Source organism: Schistocerca serialis, chromosome 6 (assembly GCF_023864345.2).
Source record: "Schistocerca serialis cubense isolate TAMUIC-IGC-003099 chromosome 6, iqSchSeri2.2, whole genome shotgun sequence".
NCBI classification, from domain to species: Eukaryota; Metazoa; Arthropoda; class Insecta; order Orthoptera; family Acrididae; genus Schistocerca; species Schistocerca serialis.
In genome coordinates, this window is record NC_064643.1 from 96,906,841 (window position 1) to 96,930,529 (window position 23,689).

Here is a 23,689-nt window from a genome sequence, read left to right on the forward strand (position 1 = left end):
TGGCAGATTAAAACTGTGTGCCGGACTGAGACTCGAACTCGGGACCTTTGCCTTTTGCGGGCAAGTGCTCTGCCACTGAGCTACCCAAGCACAACTCACGCCCTGTCCTCACAGCTTTAATTCTGCCAGTACCACGTCTCCTAACTTCCAAACTTCACAGATGTGCTCCTGCGAACCTTGCACAACTAGCACTCCCGGAAGAAAGGATATCGTGGAGACATGGCTTAGCCACAGGCTGGGGGATGTTTCTAGAATGAAATTTTCACTTTACAGCAGATTGTGTGCTGATATGAAACTTCCTGACAGATTAAAACTGTGTGCCGGACTGAGACTCAAACTCGGGACCTTTGCCTTTCGCAGGCAAGTGCTCTGTGGCTGTAGAGTGAAAATTTCATTCTAGAAACATCCCCCAGGCTGTGGCTAAGCCATGTCTCTGCAATATCCTTTCTTCCAGGAGTGCTAGTTCTGCAAGGTTCGCAGGAAAGCTTCTGGGAAGTTTGGAAGGTAGGAGACGAGGTACTGGCAGAATTAAAGCTGTGAGGACAGGGCGTGAGTCGTGCTTGGGTAGCTCAGTAGCAGAGCACTTGCCCGCCAAAGGTAAAGGTCCCGAGTTGGAATCTTGGTCCGGCACACAGTTTTAATCTGCCAGGAACTTTCATATCAGCGCACACTCCGCTTTAGAGTGAAAATTTCATTCTAAGGCCTCTGAAGTTAACAATGGCCATGAGAGCAGTAATGTTGATCTCATGCCCCTTCACATCACATGAAATGATGCTACTGGGGCAGAGAATAACACAGTGGATGGTCAGTACAACAAAAAGGTCCCACAGTTTTGCAAGTTGACTTTTGATATGTCCAGGATCATATTGTGCTTAGTCCCTGACCAATTTTGATCGATTTCATGATAAAATCTACAAATTTCGTCAATATATAGGAACGTACTGGGGGCTATATCCTGAGTTAAAAGAAAAAAAACCCTTAAAATGAAAACGATTTCTTTCAACAAAGAAATATGATGATATAATGATGTTTGGTTTGTGGGGCACTCAACTGCACAGTTATCAGTGCCCATACGAATTCCCAATCTTTGCTCAGTCCAATCTCACTGCCTTCAGGAATGTTGATGAAATGATGAGGACAACACAAACACCCACTCATCTCGAGGCAGGTGAAAATTCCTAACCTCACAGAGAATTGAACCCGGGACCCTGTGCTTGGGAAGCGAGAACACACCGCGGCTGCGAGACCATCAGCTGCGGACTTTAACCAAGAAATACACTTACCAGGACCTGACAACGGAATTAAGTGTAAAATATAATTTGAACAAAAAAAAAAAAAAAAAAAAAAAAAAAAAAAAAAAAAAAAAAAAAAAAAAGGAAGATACAGAAAAGTAATTAGAATGAGACTAAATTGTGAAGGCAAAAAATACTATTAATGAACATTTACATTAGGAACAATAGGCTGTTTGGGGCTCACAGACATAGAAACAATAAGGACTATCTGTTTCTGTAAAAAGTTACCCTTTTTTGCAAAGAGATCTAAGAATAAAATTCAAATACAATTTGAACAAAATGAGTATGCAAGGAATAGCAATAGACTTATCTGATAAGGACACATACATGAACATTAAGTGAAGTAACAAACAGGAAATTTTCAGTGATAAAACTACTATTTCTAACTGATAAACGTCTTTCTCAGCACTTTCCATTAGTTTTGTTTTCACACTTTGTTGCATTTTTAGTTTTTCTCAACCCACTTTGTCCTTTCTCTTATTTTCTTTTGAGGATTTCTTAGTTATCCTTTTATCTGCTACTTTTTCACTGTACTTTCTATGTGCATTTTAGAAACTGTATATTATCTGCTTTGTGATAGTTACAGATCCAACACCCCCTGCAACCTTTACCACATCTTGAATGGTATGAACGTGTATGGGAGACTTTAGACAGAGTTTTGACTATAATGAAGCTCTCAGAGAAACATCTTTCAAGACTGGCATTGTCACAGAGGAGACATCAAGGAAATTTGATAACAGGATGTATAAACAGACAAGGAAAAAAATTCCTGGATTTTTCCCGGATTTCCCAGTTAAAAATACACTCCTCCTCGTGAAAATACACTTCTTCCATGTTAAGTGACAGTATACTTTTTCTCAGAACTGTAAAACTTATCAATCCATTCAATGGTTATGGTTTTATACACCGGAATAGAATTTTCCGTCATTTTAGAAAATGACACTCAGGGGAAAAAAAACACATTCTCAAAAGATCTTCAATGTGCAGCAACATGTACGCTGCATATTTTCATATTACGAAAGTATAAACTTGAATTCCACCAAACATAGCATGTTATTTTCTGAAGCATCGAAATCAAGATAGCGATGTGTTTTTGTAAGCCAATCATGTGATCTCGCCAGCTGATGACAGTGGATATTCATACAAATGTGCCAGTAAAATTTTTAACAACATAAACGTCTGATCTTTTGGGCTCGAAATTCTTCTAAATGGTCATCCTCAAAGAGTTGATTTTTAAATGAGAGTCAAACGCTCTGTGATTTATGAAATTCATCATACATTCTTGCACATAGTTCATCTTGCATAAAAGGAAATTTACTTTGAAAGTAACGCTTTCCAAACCACCATTCGCAATATTTTCCAGCCACTTGTTAGAAAAAGGTTCGTTTCAGCAGTTGCCGGGCGTCACCACGCAAGCGCAGCTACGATGACGCAGGAGGCCCATATGATTGTACGTGTAAAATACGAGGGCTGTTCAGAAAGTAACCTCCGGTTGATTTAAAAAAATAGAGCAAGTTAAATAAAAATATTTTAATATATACATCTTACAACTACATCTTTGCACTATTTTTCTACATAGTCTCCATAGCGATTGAGGCACTTATCGTATCTCTTCACAAGCTTTGAAATTCCTTCTGCATAAAAATCACCCGCTTGTGCCTGGAGCCAGCCTGTGACCGCATCTTTGAGCTCTTCGTCGTCATCAAACCGCTGTGACCTGAGCCATTTCTTCAAATGCATGAAGAGGTGATAATCACTTGGCGCCAGGTCTGGGCTGTAAGGTGGATGGTTGATAACGTCCCACTTGAAGGACTCAAGAAGGGCCGTTGTTCTGCGAGCAGAGTGAGGACGGGCGTTATCGTGCAAAAAAACGATACCGGAAGTCAGCATACCACGGCGTTTGTTCTGTATAGCCTGTCGTAACTTTTTTATTGTTTCACAGTACACGTCTTGATTAATGGTCGTACCACGTTCCATGAATTCAACCAACAACACCCCTTTGGCATCCCAAAACACCGTTGCCATCAGTTTTCTGGCAGAAAAATCTTGCGAGGCTTTTCTTGGTTTGGTAGGCGAATTTGAATGTGCCCACATCTTTGATTGTTCTTTTGTCTCAGGGTTCACGTACTTAATCCAGGTTTCGTCACCGGTCACGATTCTGTTTAACAATGGTTCTCGTTCGTCCTCATAACGTGACAGAAAGTCTAATGCAGAGGCCATTCTTTGAGTTTTGTGGTGGTCGGTAAGAATTTTGGGCACCCATCGTGCACAGAACTTACGGTAACCCAATCTTGCTGTCACTATCTCGTACAAGAGAGTCTTAGAAATCTGTGGAAAACCAGTAGACAACTCCGACATTGAGAAACGTCGATTTTCACGAACTTTTGCATCAACTGTCTGAACGAGTTCGTCAGTCACCAATGATGGTCTACCACTCCTCTCTTCATCATGAACGTTTTCTCGTCCACTTTTAAATAAACGTACCCATTCACGGACAACTCCTTCATTCATAACTCTTGGTCCGTACACGGCACAAAGCTCACGATGAATAGCTGCTGCAGAATATCCTTTGGCTGTAAAAAACCTTATGACAGCACGCACTTCACATTTGGCGGGGTTTTCTATTGCAGCACACATTTCAAACTGCCACAAAAACTAAACTAGCGCAGGTATGACGTTCACTCGACCACGGCTTGATGCCGACTGACCTGTTGAGTGCGTGAATGCACAGATGGCGTCGCTACTCCCCCCACAACCCGCACTGTGACCAATCGGAGGTTACTTTCTGAACCGCCCTCGTATCAAAAGATCTTACATTATGTCATAAAAAAAAAACAAGACATCAGGGGATACTCCATGAGCATTGGAATTTTGCGAACCATACTAAAATGCATAATTTGGCTTAAAGTGTATATTCGTATGTTCAGATTCGGATATAGATTTTCTTTATTATGGCATAATGCCACATATGCTAGAAGATGAAAACGTACACTTGAAATGCAGCGAACAGTTGAAACTAGCCAATAGTGTGGACTTAAACATTTTAATAAAAGCCAAATTTCTTTAGCAAACCGACAAAAATAACTTCATTGTTCTGCAAGGTGATTAATGCTTGACTATCAGATAGGTGGAAATAAAATAAAATCTGAAACTAATCGCATACTTTAGCCTTCAAATTATGTGAATGTATTTTAATTCACTTGATAGCTCCCGGCCACAGAAACATATTTTGTTTTCATGTGACATGAGAACTGTAAAAAAAGAGGCACCACAAAAATTACTAAACGTAAACACGGGTCACGTGGAGACTACTTTTCAAAAATATGCTCATTTTGTGGCACACATCTTTCTGTCTGATACATAAAAAATGTGTGTTCGAAGAAATCTAAGACATGTTATTTGCTCTTTAAGTGTGTCATGGTGCAGTGCCACGCCTCTGCACAGAGCATTCTTCTACCGCACATCACTGTATTTCACTCTGCCATCAAACTATATTCAGGACAGTGGAAATTAAAGTGTCCTGTGGTGCTTCTCCTGCTCCCAGTCAGCCAGTTTGACATCCTGCCCCTCTTAAAAAAAACTGCTATTAATACCAGATGGGATTATTTGTAAACGTGAGAACAAGAACTCTTCAGAAAATTTGCACTCTTTATTCCCTATTAGCTAATAACTTCCTGTTTTGTGGCACATAAAATTAAATATAGGATGTATAAAACCAGTGATGACAAGAGACAAGCAAGACAATACACATTTCTTCAATTCTTAAGTCCTAGCATTGTTTTCTCTCTAACCTTGCTACAGCTTTACATGGTGTGCTTTCCTTTCTGCGAAAAAACCTCTTACTTCATCAAAGTTCGTCAAACGTTTTGTTACATGAAAAAAATGAAAAAACAAAATGTCATAGTCTAATACTGAAAAAGCTGTTAATACAAATAATACCCAAGGCTGGTGTGGTTTCTTGATCTGATTGTGTGTATTTTGTCACTGTCTACTACATAAAACTAAATAGGACTGTTTAATATTGCAGTAATTGTTAAAAACACCAAATAAATGAGACTGTTCTGCCACAAATGGTGGTTTTTATAACACAACAGAATATAATTCACAAAGTACCAATATCAAATGCCTATTAGGCGTACTACAAGCAAAAAGCTTTATGTTAGGGAACAGTTTCACATTTCATTCATACACTCCAGGTTCTCCAGCATGAGATCGAAAAGTAGTACTAAGAAATTTTTATATAAATTTGGAACTGTAATACTCTTCCATAATTTGTGTGATGACCTCATTTCTTCTCCTTTCTCATTCTAACAAACAATTTTGCCATCACTAATTCTGTAGCTATTCCTGCCATTTTCAAAATTTATTCTTCATTTATCTTCACTAACGCTGCCACAATCACTGATTTACTTACCCCTCATTTGTTCTCCGGTTAGGTGTTACTTTGTTTTCATACAATGCGTTTTCTGTGCTACTCCCAGAATAGAACTTATGCGGCTGCTAGCTGGGTACTGTACAACTGGCCCTTACTAGTGTAGCGGTCTAGCCAAAACTTTTCTGTCAAAATTTCATTTCCATGGATACACCGAGAAGATAATACATAATCTTTCTTACCTGTTGTTCCTGTTAGTCATTTATTTCCACTCTGGTGGTCTGAACCTATAGATTTCGCTAGTAATTATAACAACTCTGATCATTTGCAAACCTAGTCAACCACACAAACAGACAGCGACTGGCATTCACCCGTTCGGCTTTATTCTGCTCAGCTCGTATAGCAGGAAAGTTTATTTCTAGATGCAACGGGGATTCCCCTGGCAGAGACATCATGTACACTATGCACAGAGTCAAAACACAATTTATGATTCATTCAGAAATGAACTTATAATGTGTTCAAAAATGTTCAAAAACAGCAGGGTGCATTTCAAAATCATATGAATAATCGATACACCAACGTGTGCTTGATGCTAGGCACTTTGTGAAACAAGGTTTTTTTCCTCAAGAATATGAATTTGCCCCCCCCCCCCCCCCCCTGAAAGTGCTGCCCAGAGCAGACACCCCGGTTTGTCACCCCTCCCCACATGAATCTGGCAGTTTTGGCGCCCAGTAAAATTTTTCCAAGTAGCGTATGGCTGCTTGCTGCTACTTCTTATACAGCTATAGCCATACTTCTGTAGCCAGAAGTGGGAGAAGGTACTATTGATACGCGACTCAAGGGCGCATGCGCATGAGCCCCCTTACAACTGCTCAAACAAATCTAATGTAAACAGTTGTGATGTCACGCTCATCAGAGGCAGTTTGTTTTTATGCATCATTGAATAGTTTTCCTAAAGTCTGTGACACATTTTGCTGTTGAGTGTTGGCAGATGATTGTATGAGCACTGTGTTTTGTTGTTGTATATGGTGCATTTTCTTTGAAACTTAAGTTCTATTTTTTTATTTTATTTTATTTTTCTTTCTTCCTCTCCTTCATGTTTTATTGCTGCAGTATTATTCTGCAATTGTGGGATACAGTAACATACTTTGTTAGAATATTGGTTCTTACCAGTCAAAATTACAAAAATTTAACTAAAAACTAAAACAATGAAAAATTCCCTGAATTCTAAAAAATTCCCGGGTTTCTCCCAGATGAAAAAATTCTCAGGTTTTTCCTGGATCTCCCAGCTGCTCTGGGTTGTATACACCATGGATAAATTTCTTCACATTTTCATGTCCACTCTTGATCCCAATGCTCATCATCCTGAATTGACTGATGTGTATATGATTCCCATCAAATTCTTTGAGGATTTCCTTTACTGACCTTATCTCTACTAGATTTAGGAAGTCAAGAGCTGTGGTGTGAGCTTCATACCACCAAATTGATTTAAGGTAGTGAGATGTATCAGTGCTATACCTTAGCTGTCTATTCTCATGGTTGGTGTTAGTTGCCACTTCTGAGTCTAAGCACGGAATTGTAAAAAGAATGTGCCAGGGGTAATTTATTCGGAATTTTGAATATCAAACACTTCAAAAATGTAAAGCACTCACACTGGAATGCCAAGATATCTTATTCTGATATTCAAACTAGTGCAGAGTTTTTTTTTGGTTCTGTATCTGATGTCCACTTTCTGAGGCTGTAACCCCATGTAGTCATTCAGATCTATTTTGAAACTAGTTTGTTTCGATCAACCTCTAGTTTCACATATTTTCTCATAAATTCTCTAACCATATGGAGGGAAGTTTAGAGGAAAGGAGCCAAGAAGCATCTGACTGAAATTTAGACAGAAATGACTGAACCTGAGCAGCCACAGTCTCAAGAAAGGTGATATGAGCTATCAGCATCTTATCCCTCAAAGGTTCTCACACTACTTGGTAGATATGACTCCAAGGAATTCCAGTAGTGACCTTAGGTTTCGGTTTTACCTCCTTCTGTTCCTTCTTTACCCTTTGTGCTCTCTTCACATATCTTAAAAAAGACCTTAATATTTGCTGAGCCCAGAGTTACACAATTTCATTTTCCACCCATTAAACAGCACAAAACTTCTGCAGGAAAACAGATATGCTTGTAATACTGCTGAAATCAGCTTGGTAGGAAGGAACATTTTTAAACAGATTCTATAAAGATCTCAGAAACTAAACAAGGTCAAACCAACAACAGTACAACCAATCTTAAAATCACCATGCACTGTATGTGAGCCACATGACCCAAAGTACAAAAGCACTGGATCCTCTGGGTTACCATCGACTTGGAACGTTGCCTTATTAACATTAAAGCCATCATGGACACATGAAAAACCTTGCTTTTCAGATTTACTTTAAACTGGGATGCACCTGCCTCAAATCTTTCCACTAAATCTTTTACAGCACTTTTTCTCAAAAACACTGAAGTGAGTTACCTGCTCAAAACCTGGCCCAATGCGCAAACATACAACCAGATCAAACTCAATCACTATAATGTCATAGGCAGAAACAATATCTTGTAGTTGTTTAGCAAAAAACAGCTGCAGTTTGAACACAATACTGTAATTTACTTTTGAATCTGCATTTTGGAGGTAGTGGTACTGTCTGGGAACACATCCGGCAAGAGATTAACAAGGCTGCCAATGTCCAGAGCATATTTGTGACACATAGCAGCCAACAGACACAAATGGATCTCTGGCTTTGTCACAGCAACCCTCGGCAAGTAATCTTGCATTGTCGGTGCTTGGTGCAATTGTCTTGGGGTGTGGAGCACACTACAATTAGATGATGCACCCCCCGCCTGTGCCACAGCAGACTAAATATACACAGAGGCTGATTAGAAATACTTCTTTTCTTAACTGAAATTGGTAATTTTATTTTGCAGTGCACTTACCAAATCAGGAGCTCAATCAAGATTATCCTCTCCTTTGTCAGTGTGGCTATCAGCAGAGTGTATCCAGAATTAGCAGGTGGCATTGCAGGGGCTATGTCTGATGCAACAGCATTGGAGCAATGGCCATTTGCAGTGATTAGCATTCCCATAGACATTGTAACCTTCGTAGTAGCTCAAGCCCACCACACTTCTTTCAGATGCATGATTAGACAATGCTTGCTTGCCTGTATTGCTGAGCAAGAAGTTCATTTTACAGAGCATGAACCAAATACTGAATTTTTCAGATGTGTGCTCTGCAACCCACCAAAATTCTGGGTTCTCAGTCCAGCAAAGGTCGAGCGCAACCTTCCAGTTCATCAAGTAAGCTGTAAGTTAACATGTGCATTTGACATGATCACACCTAAACAACATTGTAAGTGTGGCCAAAAGTTCACAAAGACATAAAGCCACTAAAAAATCTAATGAACTGCACACACCCTTTCTTATGAACAACTTCCGTTCCATCCCCTCACCTACATATCTCCTTGGCTGAGTCCAAAGGACGGCAATAAATTCTTCCTTGCATGCATGTAACTGAAAGCAGGTCACATCATTACGACCCACAGCAACACCAGAAAAGTTAGCCAGTAGAATAGAAAAGATGCAAAGAATCACCTCACTGCCCATGCCGCAGCCACCTATGCCCACAGTCCCCACTCACTCTCTGGCCATCTGTGTTGCGCTGTTCATGTTGCAGGCTTTAGCTCAATATTAAGAAAACCAACAACCTCATTCCAAAAAAATCAATAACTGATGTTAGTGTTCTAACTATACTAATTTATGCCTACCACTAAAGATGATCTTTAATCAATCTCATTCATACAATGCAATCAGATCTAAGGCTGTTGGAATGTAAACCAGTAATGTTTTGCTATATATACAAAGCAATGGACTGGATGCAAATCTGTTATGCCCTGGCATCCCTAGTTCAAAATAAATGGATTGGAAAAGGCCACAAACTGCCCTAAAAGTACACATCTTTGTGATCACATCATCTTATCAAACAAAATTTGAACTGATATAAATGCTAACCACAATAAACCCTTCACTGCTCCTTGCTGGTCACATCACATCACAAACTCTCAAAACCATGGCACAACAACAAACCACAGTAGCATGGCCAGGCTGGAGCTGATGATGAATGGTGAGCATAGAACTGCAGAAGGCAAATGAATACCTCTGCCCAAAATCAAATCAGGTACCATGCTCTTTCCAAGGTTATTAGACAAGATACAAAAATTCCCCAAGTTTCACCTGGTTTCCACAATGCTGGGCACCCTGATGCTGAATGATCCATCAATGCCAGTATGCAGAGCTTGTTAATAGGCAGTGTCTTTCGGATTCAACATCAGGTTGTGAAAGCAGGGATGATTAAAGCAATGGCATATTTATAGAATTAGAGTACATAGGTTCAGGTAAAAACCATAGAGCAATAACAAGAAAATGGAAATAACTAGGGTTGATTATTTATATGTGCTGTCTCTTTGTAAATAATCAGAAAATAATACTCTCATAGAGAAATAGCAGAAAGGAGCAAATGGATAAAGTAGAGAAAGAAAGGGAAAGTAAAACGATTAATGGTGGGTGTGTAGACAAATGAGTACAGAGATCCATTGGAGAAATATGGGACATGTTGCAATGGAAAATTACATCAGTATAGTGAGTGTGGGGTACAGGGAGGAGTATAGAAGAAACTATTAAAAGCATTTGTTCACTGACAGCTCTGTAGAAACTCAGATTTACCTCCAAGCTGAAGTTCTGCTGTTGCTTGAGCCATCTCCCATTCATTGCTCACAAAACACTGATACATCCCATGGTCTTCCTTCTGGAGTGGCTTAACAGATAATTTCTCAGGTGATGAAGTTATCTCAAACCTTGAGTCAGGTACAATAGGTTTCCCATTCCTATACCAAGAAACTCTTGTTATGGGATATCCACCAGGAATGCACATGAATGATGCTTCCTTTCCTACATCCACAACTTGTGACTGTGGCTGTACATGTGCTGAGAGAGGAGCTGGAAAGAAAAGAAAAATTTTAACAACAAATCCTTTCCTACATCCACAACTTGTGACTGTGGCTGTACATGTGCCAAGAGAGGAGCTGGAAAGAAAAGAAAAATTTTAACAACAAATCCACATCAACATTACCCTGTTGTTACATAATAAGTTCAAATATGCCTGCATCTTAATTTTCATTTTAAATGACAGCACATAAGTAGTTCAGTTTGAAATAATTCTTATAGATGTGATTAAAATACTTTTCCATTTTTAATATTACCTGTCACTGTAAGTGTTACTTGCACAGTTTCTTCACCTGCTGAGTTGTTTACCCAACATAAATATTTTCCCTGGTCCTCAAGACGTATTTTGCTGATTCGCATTAAACCTGCAGCTAGCACACTCACACGATCACCAACAGCCATAGGTTGTAGCTGATCATTATCTTCTCTAAACCACCTGTTAACAGACATCAAATACCACTTCAAAACACAGTCACAGCTGTTAAGCATTCCATGTCTGCATTTAATTTTCATTCTGTACATCTAAACAAATGAAAAATGAAGAATTTTGGTCTGACATTCTCCAGTCCCCCATCTCTATCTACAACATATTTTAAAAGAGAAAAAAATGCTGTCATTGATCATGAAGAAAGAGTGGACATTTGTCTGCATGACAAACAGTGGAAGGTAATGAGATAATAGCATCAAGCCACTTGTTTTCATTTATCAGTTATTATTAAATTCTTTTCAACTACTTTCAGAAGTTCCATGATACACCATGGACTGGGAAAATAGTAGTAAAAGCTTTTTAACTCCTCTGCAATTGCTTCCAGAAGTTTCATGATACACAGTGAGGAGAGAAATTAATGAAAAAGTATATGTATTTTGGAGCTACAATACTTGAAAGAAATACGTGTAACTCGAGCAAGAAAGAACCAATGAAAAAGTTGTAATTAAATGAAAAATAAAAAATGAAGATTGAGTGTAATGCACTAAGAGTTGTGAAAGGTCCTTCAGAACAAGATGAATCACAAAATGGGAGAAACTTCTTGGTTCTCAAAGGAGATGAAATAATGACCATCAAATGAGTAAAGATGACCATTCATTTGAAGGAGAGCTAAACCACGTGCAGATGAGGCTAGATGCATGTTGTATACAGTTATGTGGTAAAGGGGTTACAGCAGAATAAGGTAGAAGGAGAGAAGGAGGTTCTTCAGAAAACAGTGTTGATAAGGGTCCATAGCTTTGTAAAACTATATCAAGTAGGGGTGTAGAGAACTAAGAAGTCATCGTGGGTGGGCCAAGGAATAGGTTGGGAAGAGAAGCAGTAGATAATAGGCAGCTGTTTTAGTATTATACTGATCCATTAATAATATAGTATACAAGTTTTGTATGGTATTGGACAAGCAAATCAGTGACATTATTGATCGAACCAGATATGATATGGTGTCAAATGTGGTATCAATTACTGTCTCAATGGAGCAGCATATAATCAGGTGATAACATAACCATAAAAAAATATAATACTGTGTACCAGTTTTAACAACAACTGAACAAGAGAATTAATGCGTTTTATGTGTAATTATATCATGATAACTACATTTTTACAGCATGAGTTTGCATATATTTTACAATTTAAAACTTCAGGTTGCAAGATATTGAATTACCTGCAAAATTAAGAAATGGAAAGTCCATGTTGAAATATCAGCAATATTATGAAAGTTTTGATTGCCAAGTTGCAGACAGGCACAATGAAAAGACTGTTATACATTGAATTTTTGGCCAAAGATTTCTTCACAAAGGAAACACACACACACACACACACACACACACACACACACACACACACATTCATACAAGCATGCACACCTCATGCACACATGACTGCTATCCGTGGCCATCCCGGTCAGAATGTGACTATGTCAAATGGAAGTAGCAATCTGGAGAGGGGAGGAAGGGGAAGGGGGAGGGATAGCAGGATACGAGTGGGGGAGAGACATGAGTACTGCCTGATTGAGCATGCAGGGACTAGATGATGGCAGGACAAGGCTGCCACGTACAGCGTAAGGATGCTGTGGGGGAGGAATGGGGAGGTGAGGGGAAATGGGGAGGGGAAAAGAAGAGGAGCAGAGAGGGGCAAAAAGACTCTTAGGTGCATTGGCTGAGAGTGGTACACAATGTGGGTGAGGGATGTGATTTGGGAGGAGGTGATAGGACAGAAGGAATGGGAGAATGTGGGAACAGCAGGCTGCCGTAGGTTGAAGCAGTTAGGGTGATTCTGGGAGGCAAGAACGTGTCCTAAGGATAACTCCAGTCTACGCAATTCAGAGAAGCTGGTGATAAAGGGAAGAACCCAGATGGCTTGGGTTGCGAAGTGGTCACCAAAATCAAGCATGTTATGAGATTAACAAGGCTGCCAATGTCCAGAGCATATTTGTGACACATAGCAGCCAACAGACACAAATGGATCTCTGGCTTTGTCACAGTAACCCTCGGCAAGTAATCTTGCATTGTCGGTGCTTGATGCAATTGTCTTGGGGTCCACTTTCCTCTTGGCCACAATATGGCGGTTGCCTCCAGCCCTACACCAAAATATAACCATTTTTGACTTGTCAAAGACCTATTCTCCTTTTCCCGATCCCTGCAATGGAAACTTTTCTCCTGGTCCCTGCAATGGAAACACTTCTTTGCCACCAATCTCTCCAACACAAGCCAACCCAATCCCAACACTGAGCTCTGCCTCTCCCAGTTTATAGTACCATCCAACTGTGATCCTCCTAACTAACCAATCCCTTGTGACCTTCCACGAATTCCTTACCTCAAATCTGGCCTCAGTATCCTTCTCCAGGTCTCTTCCTAAGGACACCAATATTTCAGCAGAAGAAAGAGCAGCTATACACAGCCTCAAAACAGATACTGACCTGAATCCTAGAGACTATTTGGTGGAAGGCCTCTGCCAATTACCGTATTTATGTGAATCTAGTGCACACTATTTTTTACCATACAATGTCCTCAAAATTGGGGTGCACATAGGATTCGATGGCGCATTAGATTCGAGTACAAACTTGAATTGTTTACAGTTTTTTCTTACCATATGTGATCTGAAGTAGCAGAACATTTATTAAACTGTGCAAGAAAATGTAGGTACGGTATCTGTGAATTAAGGAAAGGAAGACGTAAATCGGGTAAGAGGCTATTGAGTTAAAAAAGCTGTTATATTTCCAGTTCTGGATTCTGTTCGCAGGCATCAGGACAAAATCCATTACTGTGATGAGAGGATTTTTTTTCTTTCTTGTTGAAATTTAGGTACTGTCCCATACATTACAATGCACTGTTGTACTTCTTAACCTCATTTCATTATTGTTGGCCTATTACAATACTTTGCATTGTGTTTGCATTAGGTAGTCACGAAATGGAAGGGAAGCAGAGAAGAATATTGTATGTAGCCACTTTCAAGAGTAAAGTAATTCTTTATGCTGAAAAATATGGTAACAGAAGGACAGGAAGAGAGTTCAATGTACCTGAGAGTAACGTTTGCTTACGGAAGAAACAGAAATGAGATTACTTGCAACTACCACTACTAGAAAGCAATTCACTGGACCTCACAAAGGAAGTCATCCTCATGTTGAAGTAAATGTTTTGGAACTCGTCTGAGAAAGGAGAAAGAATGGGCAATCTGCGACTAGTGACACCATAATAAAAAAAGCAAAAGGGTGGCTGCAGCTCTGAATATACCGAAGCAAGAGTTTAAGGCTAGCTGGGGATGGGTTGATCACTTTATGAAACAAACGGGCTTACCTCTGTGACACTGTACAAGAATATTCCAAAAGCTTCCACAGGCTTTTGAGAAGAAACTTCACGAATTTCAGCAGTATGTGATCACACTTTGGAATGAGAAGAATTTTTTGATGTGCCAAATAAGCAATGCTGATGAGACTCCAGTTTGGTTTGATATACCACGTAATTACACGATTGACAAGCAGGGTACAAAAGAAGTTACCATCAAAACATCTGGGTGTGAAAAACAGCGTGCAACATAATGCTGGCAATCACAGCAGATGGGAACAAACTGCCTCCTTTTTTAATCCAAAAAATGAAAAGCTATTCCCTGATGATGTCATTCTTTGGAATCAAGAGAAGAGATGGATGACTGAAGCTTTGATGCTTGACTGGTTCCAAAACGTATGGGAACTTCATCCTGATGGGCCTTCCAGTTAACCATCAATGATTTGTCTTGATGCATGTCATGGTCATCCCACTGACGATGTAAAAAAGAAGATCCAGAGCCTACCCAGAGACCTTGTTATTCCTGGAGGAATGACTTCTGCATTATAATCCCTGGGCATTGGTATAAATAAATCTTTCAAAGGTTACGTTTAGGAACAGTACAAAAAATGGTTTTGCGAACCAAATCATGAACTGACTCTGACAGAAAAAATTAAACATGCTGCACCCTACATTATTGTGCACTGGGTTTCGGCTGCCTGGAAACGCATTGAAGCACCAGTGATCGTAAAATCATTCAAGAAATGCAGGATGGCAGTGAAGATGATGTGTTCTGAAACAACATCAAGGATGGCAGGGAAGGAGTAAATGAATCTATTTCTGATGTAGACTCTTCCAAGAATTCCAGTAATGATGATATTAGTGAATAATGATGAATGATGACTGAAATTTACAGTATTTTTCTTCATATGTCATGTAGTTAATCAAGTTAGGCGTTCTTTTTTACTAATGAAAATATCACTTATTACCATGATGAGTAACTTAAAAATAAATTGCTGTTGTTTTTCATAGTTTATGTATAAATTCACTATTGTTTGAAATAAAGTTAGCATTGTAAAATAAATTTCAACAATACAAAATACTCTACCAGTGATGTGGCAAAATTCCTTTTTCTTATTAATTTAATTTTTAAAACTGGGGTGCGCATTACATCTGGTGGTGCATCAGATTTGTGTAAATACAGTATCTAACTCCTCCAACTACAAATTCTGCCATAGTGATTCCATCCCAGAAGTCCAACATAACCTAAAAGCACCAGTTAAAGCCTTAAGCCTTTCCCACAACCACTTCCCAGAATCCATTACCCTCCTCTCTTATAACACCCCACACAATTATCTTCTCCTTGCTCCCCAAAATCCATAAACCCAACAATCCTGCGTGCACCACTGTAGCTAGTTATTGTGCTCCCACTGAAAGAATTTTGGCCCTCACTGACTAACCTCTCCAAACACCTGCCCAAAATCTAGCCTCCCACATCAAAGATACTAACCACTTCCTTCACCTAAACTCCACCGTCACCACCTGTTTACCTCCTGGATCCGTACTCATCACTGTTGATGCCACTTTCCTTGACACCAACATCCCTCATGGTCATGCTGCTACTGAACACTACCTCTTGAAACATTATTCAGACTTCAAACCCACTACCTCATTCCTCATACACCTTACTAACTTCATCGTAACACACAACTACTTCTTCTTTGAAGAGCAGGTACACAAACAAATCTGCAGCACATCCATGGGCACCCACACAGCAGCCTCCTGTGCCAACATGTTTATGGGCCATCCATATGGAACCTTCCTAGACTCCCAAAATCACAAACCCATGACCTGGTTAAGGTTAACTGATAATATCTTCATGATCTGGAATCCACATCCTTAAAACATTCTCTGCCATTCGCATCACCTGGCCATCCTCAACACAGTGTGCCACCTTCCTGGACGTTCACCTTCTCCTCTCCGATGACTCTATCCACACTTCTGTCCACATGAAACCCACCAATAGTACCTACATTTCATCAGCTGCCATCTCTTCCACACCAAAAAATCTCTCTCTAGCAGCCTGGCCACCCAGGGATGGCATATCTGCAGCGACAAGAACTGCCTTGCCCAGTATGCTGAAGATCTCAAAAATGCCTTCACAGAGAGGCACTATCTCCTAAACCGGATCCTCAAACAGATTTCCCATGCCATATTCCCAAACACCCCCCAGTCCTCCCACCAACCCAAGAACCAGCTGCAAAGGAGTGCCCCATTCATAGTACCGCCTGGGAATGGAACAACTGAACCGCATTCTTCGTCAGGTCCTTGATTATCTATTATCTACTCTGAAATGAGGTACATCCTATCCAAGATCCTTCCCAGCCCTCCTAAAGTGGTGTTCCATTCTACATCTGACCTCCACAACATCCTAGTCCATCCCTATGCTACTCCCAGTCCCACCTGTATCCACAGGAATCTTATCCCTCTGAAAGATCCACGTGGAAGACCTACCCAATCCACCCACCCAGCACTGCCTATTCCAGTCATGTTGCAGACTTATCCTTTCCCATCAGAGGCAAGGCCATCTGTAAAAGCAGCCACATCATACATCAGGTTTGCTGCAATCATTGCTCAGTTTTTTATATTGGTACAATTACCAACTAGCTGTCCACCAGGATGAATGGCCACTGCTTAACTGTGGGCAAGAGCAAGGTTGACCATCCTGCGGCACAATATGTTGCTGAACAATAAATGCTTGATTTCAATGGCTGCTTCATAACCCAGCCTCTATCACCAGATTTTCTGAAATGTATAGACGGAAGTCATCCTTACAACACAATCTCCACTCCCAAAACCACACCGGCCTCAACCTATGGTAACCTACATTCCCCACACCTTCCATCCAACAGTTTCTGTCCCTGTGTCCTTTCACCACCTCCCAGTTCACATCTCTTCACCCTCATTGTGCACTGCTCACTTCCAATGCATTCACCAGTCTTTTACCCCCTCTTTGCTCTTCTTCTTTTTTTCTTCCCATCACCCCCTCTCGCTCCCCCATTCTCCTGATGCTGCACACTTGACAGCCTTATCCTGCCACCATATAGTCCCTGGATACTCCACCAGGCAGGACTCAATTCTCTTCTCCCAGCCATCCCGTGCTATCCCTCCTCTTCCCCACCCCACTCCAGATTGCTGATTCCATTTGACACAGTAGCTTTGTGGCCAAAGTGGCTGGAGATTACAGTTATATGTGCATGAGGTGTACTTGCTTGAATGTTTGTGTGTTTCTTGTGTATTTACTTTCTGAATAAGGCTTTGGCTGAGAGTGCAATGTGTAACAGTCTTACTGTTTTGCCTGCCTGTGACTCAGCATGTCATCTTTATGGTGACTAGCAATCTATCCTTTCATAATACTGTTGAATTACCTGCAAAAGAATTTTTTAGAAGCTGTTGATTGAGAGATACTTTAAAATTTACATTTTTGTAATTTGAAACTATGATAATTCATTATACAGTTACTTTGTTTCTTTTTGTTGAGTTAGTTTTGTCTCAGTGTTGCATATCTGTGCTGAATGTTTAAATACTGCCTTTTGTTATATTATGGGAATAGACATTTAAATTAATAAATGAAATATTTTCCCAGAAAAAATTGTTCTCTACACACCAGTTCATACTGACTTGCTGCACTTCTAACCAGTCAGTTGTCTTTTACAGACAAGTTTGATACGTCCATATACCTGACACTTGAATCATTTTACAAGATTCAACTTGTTACTTTGCAAAAGGACACAGCTTTCTTTTCAAGGTGTGTTTTCTTTGGACATAGTGATAAGGCTTTCAGAAATTTTTTTCGTTATGACTTTCATAAATTAGTATTATGCTGTACAGTAATTGACTTTTTAATATTTAATTGTTAGGAAATATTTTCTGAAGGTATTTGTCTGGCATGTAACCTTCTACTAAAGTGAAACATAGATGAAAAGAAAAGAAGAGAACAGAAGCTTTTGAAACACGGAGCTACAGGAGCATGCTGAAGATTAGATGGGTAGATCGAGTAATTAATCAAGAGATATTAAAGTGAATTGGGGAGAAAAGAAATTTATGGCACAACTTGACTGCAAGAATGGATCAATTGAAAGGGCATCTGATGGACGTTAAGCATGAAGTTTAAAAGAGTAAACCACCATTTGACTGTCTTACTACATTTATCTTTTATACTATCTAGATTTTGGCTGTTTACCTGCTTTGGACTGCCTTAAAAGATATGACATAAGCATTGTCTAACAACTTTTAGCATTGTACTTGATAGTGACATAAAAGACAAAATCTAGATAGTACAAAAGATAAACATAGTAATACAACAGTGGTTCACTCTTTTAAACAGTATTTCGTGACTGTGGCTCAATATCATCGAAAACTCGAAACATCAAGGAACAATCAGTTTGGTTATGGACAGAAGTGTATGTGTGTGTGTGGGGGGGGGGGGGGGATTAAACTGTAAAGGGAGACCAAGCTCTGAGCACTGTAAGCAAGTCCAAACTGATGTAGGTTGCAGTAGTTATTCTTTCACAGGACGGACTTGTGTAGATAGCTACGTTAAGCCAATCTTCAGACTAGAGGCAATAACAACTGTTGTGTTCTATAATTGTAAAACTATACTCAGTGGCCATCTCCTTGACCTTCCTTACTTCCTTATACTGTTTATACACTGCACAGTTCATAACCAACATTAATAAGATATTTTTCGTGCTTATATCCAATTTTTTAATTTTTTTATTTTTATGTCTGAGTTTTGGAGTCAAAATCAATTTGAGAATCTCTGAGCATAGTAAAAAGGAAAATTATGTCCTGTTTCTTATAGAATGGCTTCTTTTTGGACACAAAACTACAAGAATCAGCTTCACTCATTATATATGCCAGAAATGTTAGTGGCAACTGTCTTAGTTTTCCTTTTTGCTTCATCTATTGTTATCCTTTCTTTCAGGAAAGTCATTGTTAAAGGGTAACTTGTGTACCACCTATCATAAGTTACATGTCTGCTCTTCTCTGCCGGCCAGAGTGGCCGAGCAGTTCTAGGCACTACAGTCTGCAACCGCGCGACCGCTACGGTCGCTGGTTCGAATCCTGCCTTGGGCATGGATGTGTGTGATGTCCTTAAGTTAGTTAGGTTTAAGTAGTTCTAAGTTCTAGGGGACTGATGACCTCAGCAGTTAAGTCCCATAGTGCTCAGAGCCATTTTGCTTTTCTCTTTCCACAGATGGAATAAACAATGTGTATTATCAGTCAGTGTAATGACCTAATAAGAAGTAGTATGAACGAATAATATTCACTTAGATCAGTCCATAGTGTGGCTGTCCACATTTCCTGGAATATGAGCCATGAATTATTCACAGAGTTATTTTACTTTAGGCCACTATGGCTACAGCACTTTTACACACAACCGTAAGATACAATTTGAACAACAATGGAATGATTATGACAGTTCTATTGTAGGGGAAGGTTGATCAACATTCGTGATACTGATGGAGACTACACTCAAATGGACCAAGTTGCTGGGATTTTCACAACTACAAAAACTGAATGCAGATGGTCTAATATATTGTAGCATGAGATATACTTTACATCTATATTCTCCCAACTAGTGTTCAGTGCATGACAGAGTGCACTCCTCACTGTACCACATATTATGGCTTCTACCCATTCTATTTGTGTATAGAGCATGGCTGTGCAAATGCCTCTATGCACACAATAATTATTCCATTTTGGTCTTCACAGGCACTATGGGAATGATTGGTAGAGGACTTTAGTATATTCCCAGATTCCTCACTTCATACTGCTTCTAGAAACTAAGTAGCCAAGCCTTTATGGGAAAGCTGGGGTCTATCTTCAAGTGTGTGTCAGTTTAGGTTTTTCAGTATCAAACTAACCTGAGATCATCCCTGACTGTCATTCCTTGTATTCATTCAAGATCCTGCATCAGACCAGCTTGGAATGGGTCCCAGACACTTGAGCAATATTCTAAGAGTCACAAGGATGTTTTGTAGGCATTATCATTTGCAGAAGACTGACTGAATATTCCCAGTAGGCAGTATCCTACCAACGAACTGTAGTCTGCAGCCTGTTTACCTATGACTAAGCCTTTGTGATCATTCCATTTCATTTCGCTATTAACAGTTATTCCCTCATACTTGTGTGTGCTAACTGATTCCAGCTGTGATGTATTGATAATTTAGTTATAGGATGGTACATTTTTGCTTTTTGTGAACTGTACAAGTTCACAATTCTCAACACGCAAGTTGACACTCTTTGCACCACTTTGAAAGTCTATTAAGAACTGAGTGAACGCTTGCACGTCTTTAAGTTATGGTGATTGACACACTAAATAAATGTAAAATAAACTATTCTGTACAGTAGCAAAACAAATATCGGACAGTATTGTAAGAAAAGTACACATTTTGCTCCAGGATAGTTGCATTTCTTATTTAATTTGTTTTACAATTGTGGACATTCTCTGAACAATGATGTTATACTTGTCTGAAAGCAAGAAATTGCTGACCGTTGTGTTTTTGGTATCAAAATCTATTTGACGTGACCCAGAGGCATTACATTTTAATCATGTACATTGTCACTGGATGAATAAACAACTAATAACAAATTACTTAGAAAAGAGCTACTGAAGGTAAAGATATATCTAACCACCCAACATACATCCCTGAACAAAACCATTTTCAAGATGACATTTTCACTCTTTAATAGAGGTTATGCAACAAAAACTGTTTGCTAGATTGAAGTGGAAGCTCAGAGGTCTGCCTTTTGTGGGCAATACATTACTAACTGCACTAATTAGCCTACCTCTTGGGCCTATCAAAGTTCCAGCTTGCCTCTATCTGCTTCCCACAACTTTTATAATGCTGTTTGACTGTAACTTCTGTATGTAAGGATACAATAAAGTTGGAGAAATCAGAGAAGCCACTCAGATGGCGCATTTTTACCCTTTAGCTATACTGTGATGATACTTGAGAGAGCTAAAACTGTGTGCCTGATTGGTACCTGAACCTGGACACTGTTATGAGCCTTCTCACAGGTCGCTAGTTCCATTTGGGTTGATCTGTCAGGGAAGGAAGTGCACTCCTCAAAGAAGACAGGTAGCCTATCTGTGCCTGAGTTCCAGTCTGGCACGCTGTCTTAACTCATGATGAATGTTCTCAAATGTCTGCTCATAGAGAAGATACACATCAATTTAAAAATTAATTGCAAGACTACTGACAATGAAAGCATACTCTAAAAACAATCTGTGGCATTAATGTAATAACAGTGTGACTGAAGTGACAAAATTCTGTTATTTGTTGGGATACTGTTGCAGACATCATCCTAAACCTACAGTCATTATACTGAAAAGATAAAGTTTTCATGAGATAAATCAGTATGTTAGGTGTGTATGAATCACTTTTTCCTCCAAATTTCAGGAGTTGTTAGAGGAAGTGAAAACAGCTGAAGTGAAATATGTATCACCTTCCACTGGGTTTCAGATTACCATGTGAAGTGATCCACAAAACTACTGTCCAGTCCCTTTGGCATCTGTATGTTGTAGAACACATTCTGGACTCAAACACAATGAATTACATTGAAAAGAATGACCTTCTCCGTGCCAACCAGTATTGGTTCCACAAACATGCTAATTTGAAACCCAACTTGCACTTTTCTCCCACCAGGCCTACATACTAAAAGCCATGGATGAAGGCAGGTAGATGCAGTATTTCTCTATTTCCGAAATGTCTTTGCCTTAGTACTACACCTATACTTAATGTTGAAAATGTGATCATATGGGATTGCTAGTAAAATTTATGAAAGGGTTGAGGATTTATTGGTAGAGATGACGCAGCATGTTACCTTGAATGGAGAGTCACTGGTAGAAGTATTAGTAACTTCAGGTGTAGCTCACAAAAATGCGTTGATACCCATGTAGTATATTAATAACCTTGCAGAAAGTATTAAAAGTAACCTCAGAGTTTTTGCAGATGATGATCTATAATAATGTACTGTTTGAAATAAGCTGCACAAATATTAAAAGCCGTTGTAAAAAATATTGCAGCATATGACCACAATATCAGAGTGTCACAAATAGAATCTGTCATCTCTTGTAGTGCTTGGGAGTTTGTAAAAATATGACATACAGTGATCACACAGGATCAACTGAAAGTAAAGCAAATAACAGATTTGGGTTCATTGGTAGGATGCTGCAAAAATACAAGCATTCTGCAATGGAGATTGTTTATAATACACTCGTGTGACCCTTCCTTGAACATTGCTTCAGTGTGTGGCCAATTTAGCAAGTAGGACTAACAAGTAATCTTGAACATATAACTAAGGGAACAACTGACAGGACTGGGGGAAAGAAATACAGTAGAAGAAGAATGGGTAGCTCTGAGGGATGAAGTAGTGAAGGCAGCAGAGGATCAAGTAGGTAAAAAGACGAGGGCTAGTAGAAATCCTTGGGTAACAGAAAAAATATTGAATTTAATTGATGAAAGGAGAAAATATAAAAACGCAGTAAATGAAGCAGGCAAAAAGGAATACAAATGTCTCAAAATGAGATTGACAGGAACTGCAAAATGGCTAAGTAGAGATGGCTAGAGGATGTAGAGGCTTATCTCATGAGGGGTAAGATAGATACAGGAAAATTAAAGAGACCTTTGGAGAAAAGAGAGCCACTTGTATGAATATAAAGAGCTCAGATGGAAACCCAGTTCTAAGCAAAGAAGGGAAAGGAGAAAGGTGGAAGGAGTATATAGAGGGTCGATACAAATGGGGAAGTACTTGAGGACAATATTATGGAAATGGAAGAGGAAGTAGATCAAGATGAAATGGGAGATACGATACTGCATGAAGAGTTTGACAGAGCACTGAAAGACCTGAGTCGAAACAAGGCCCCGGGAGTAGACAACATTCCATTGGAACTACTGACGGCCTTGGGAGAGCCAGTCCTGACAAAACTCTACCATCTGGTGAGCAGGATGTATGAGACAGGCGATAGACCTTCAGACTTCAAGAAGAATATTATAATTCCAATCCCAAAGAAAGCAGGTGTTGACAGATGTGACAATTACCGAACTGTCAGTTTAATAAGTTATGGCTGCAAAATACTAACACGAATTCTTTACAGACGAATGGAAAAACTGGTAGAAGCCGACCTCGGGGATGATCAGTTTGGATTCCGTAGAAATGTTGGAACATGGCAGTACTGACCCTACGGCTTATC

General features: G+C 39.5%; 1 protein-coding gene across 1 annotated transcript in view; it reads right to left on the reverse strand.

Moving 5' to 3' along the window:
- LOC126484659 (Down syndrome cell adhesion molecule-like protein Dscam2) overlaps window positions 1-23,689 on the reverse strand; it is a 339,526-nt gene that overhangs the window by 225,250 nt on the left and 90,587 nt on the right. Inside the window, exons 6-7 of the mRNA XM_050108250.1 lie at window positions 10,941-11,119; window positions 10,405-10,677 (exon numbers count right to left, since the gene is read on the reverse strand). Of these exons, the coding sequence (XP_049964207.1) occupies window positions 10,405-10,677; window positions 10,941-11,119 (452 nt within the window). The remainder of the gene's footprint in view (window positions 1-10,404; window positions 10,678-10,940; window positions 11,120-23,689) is intronic.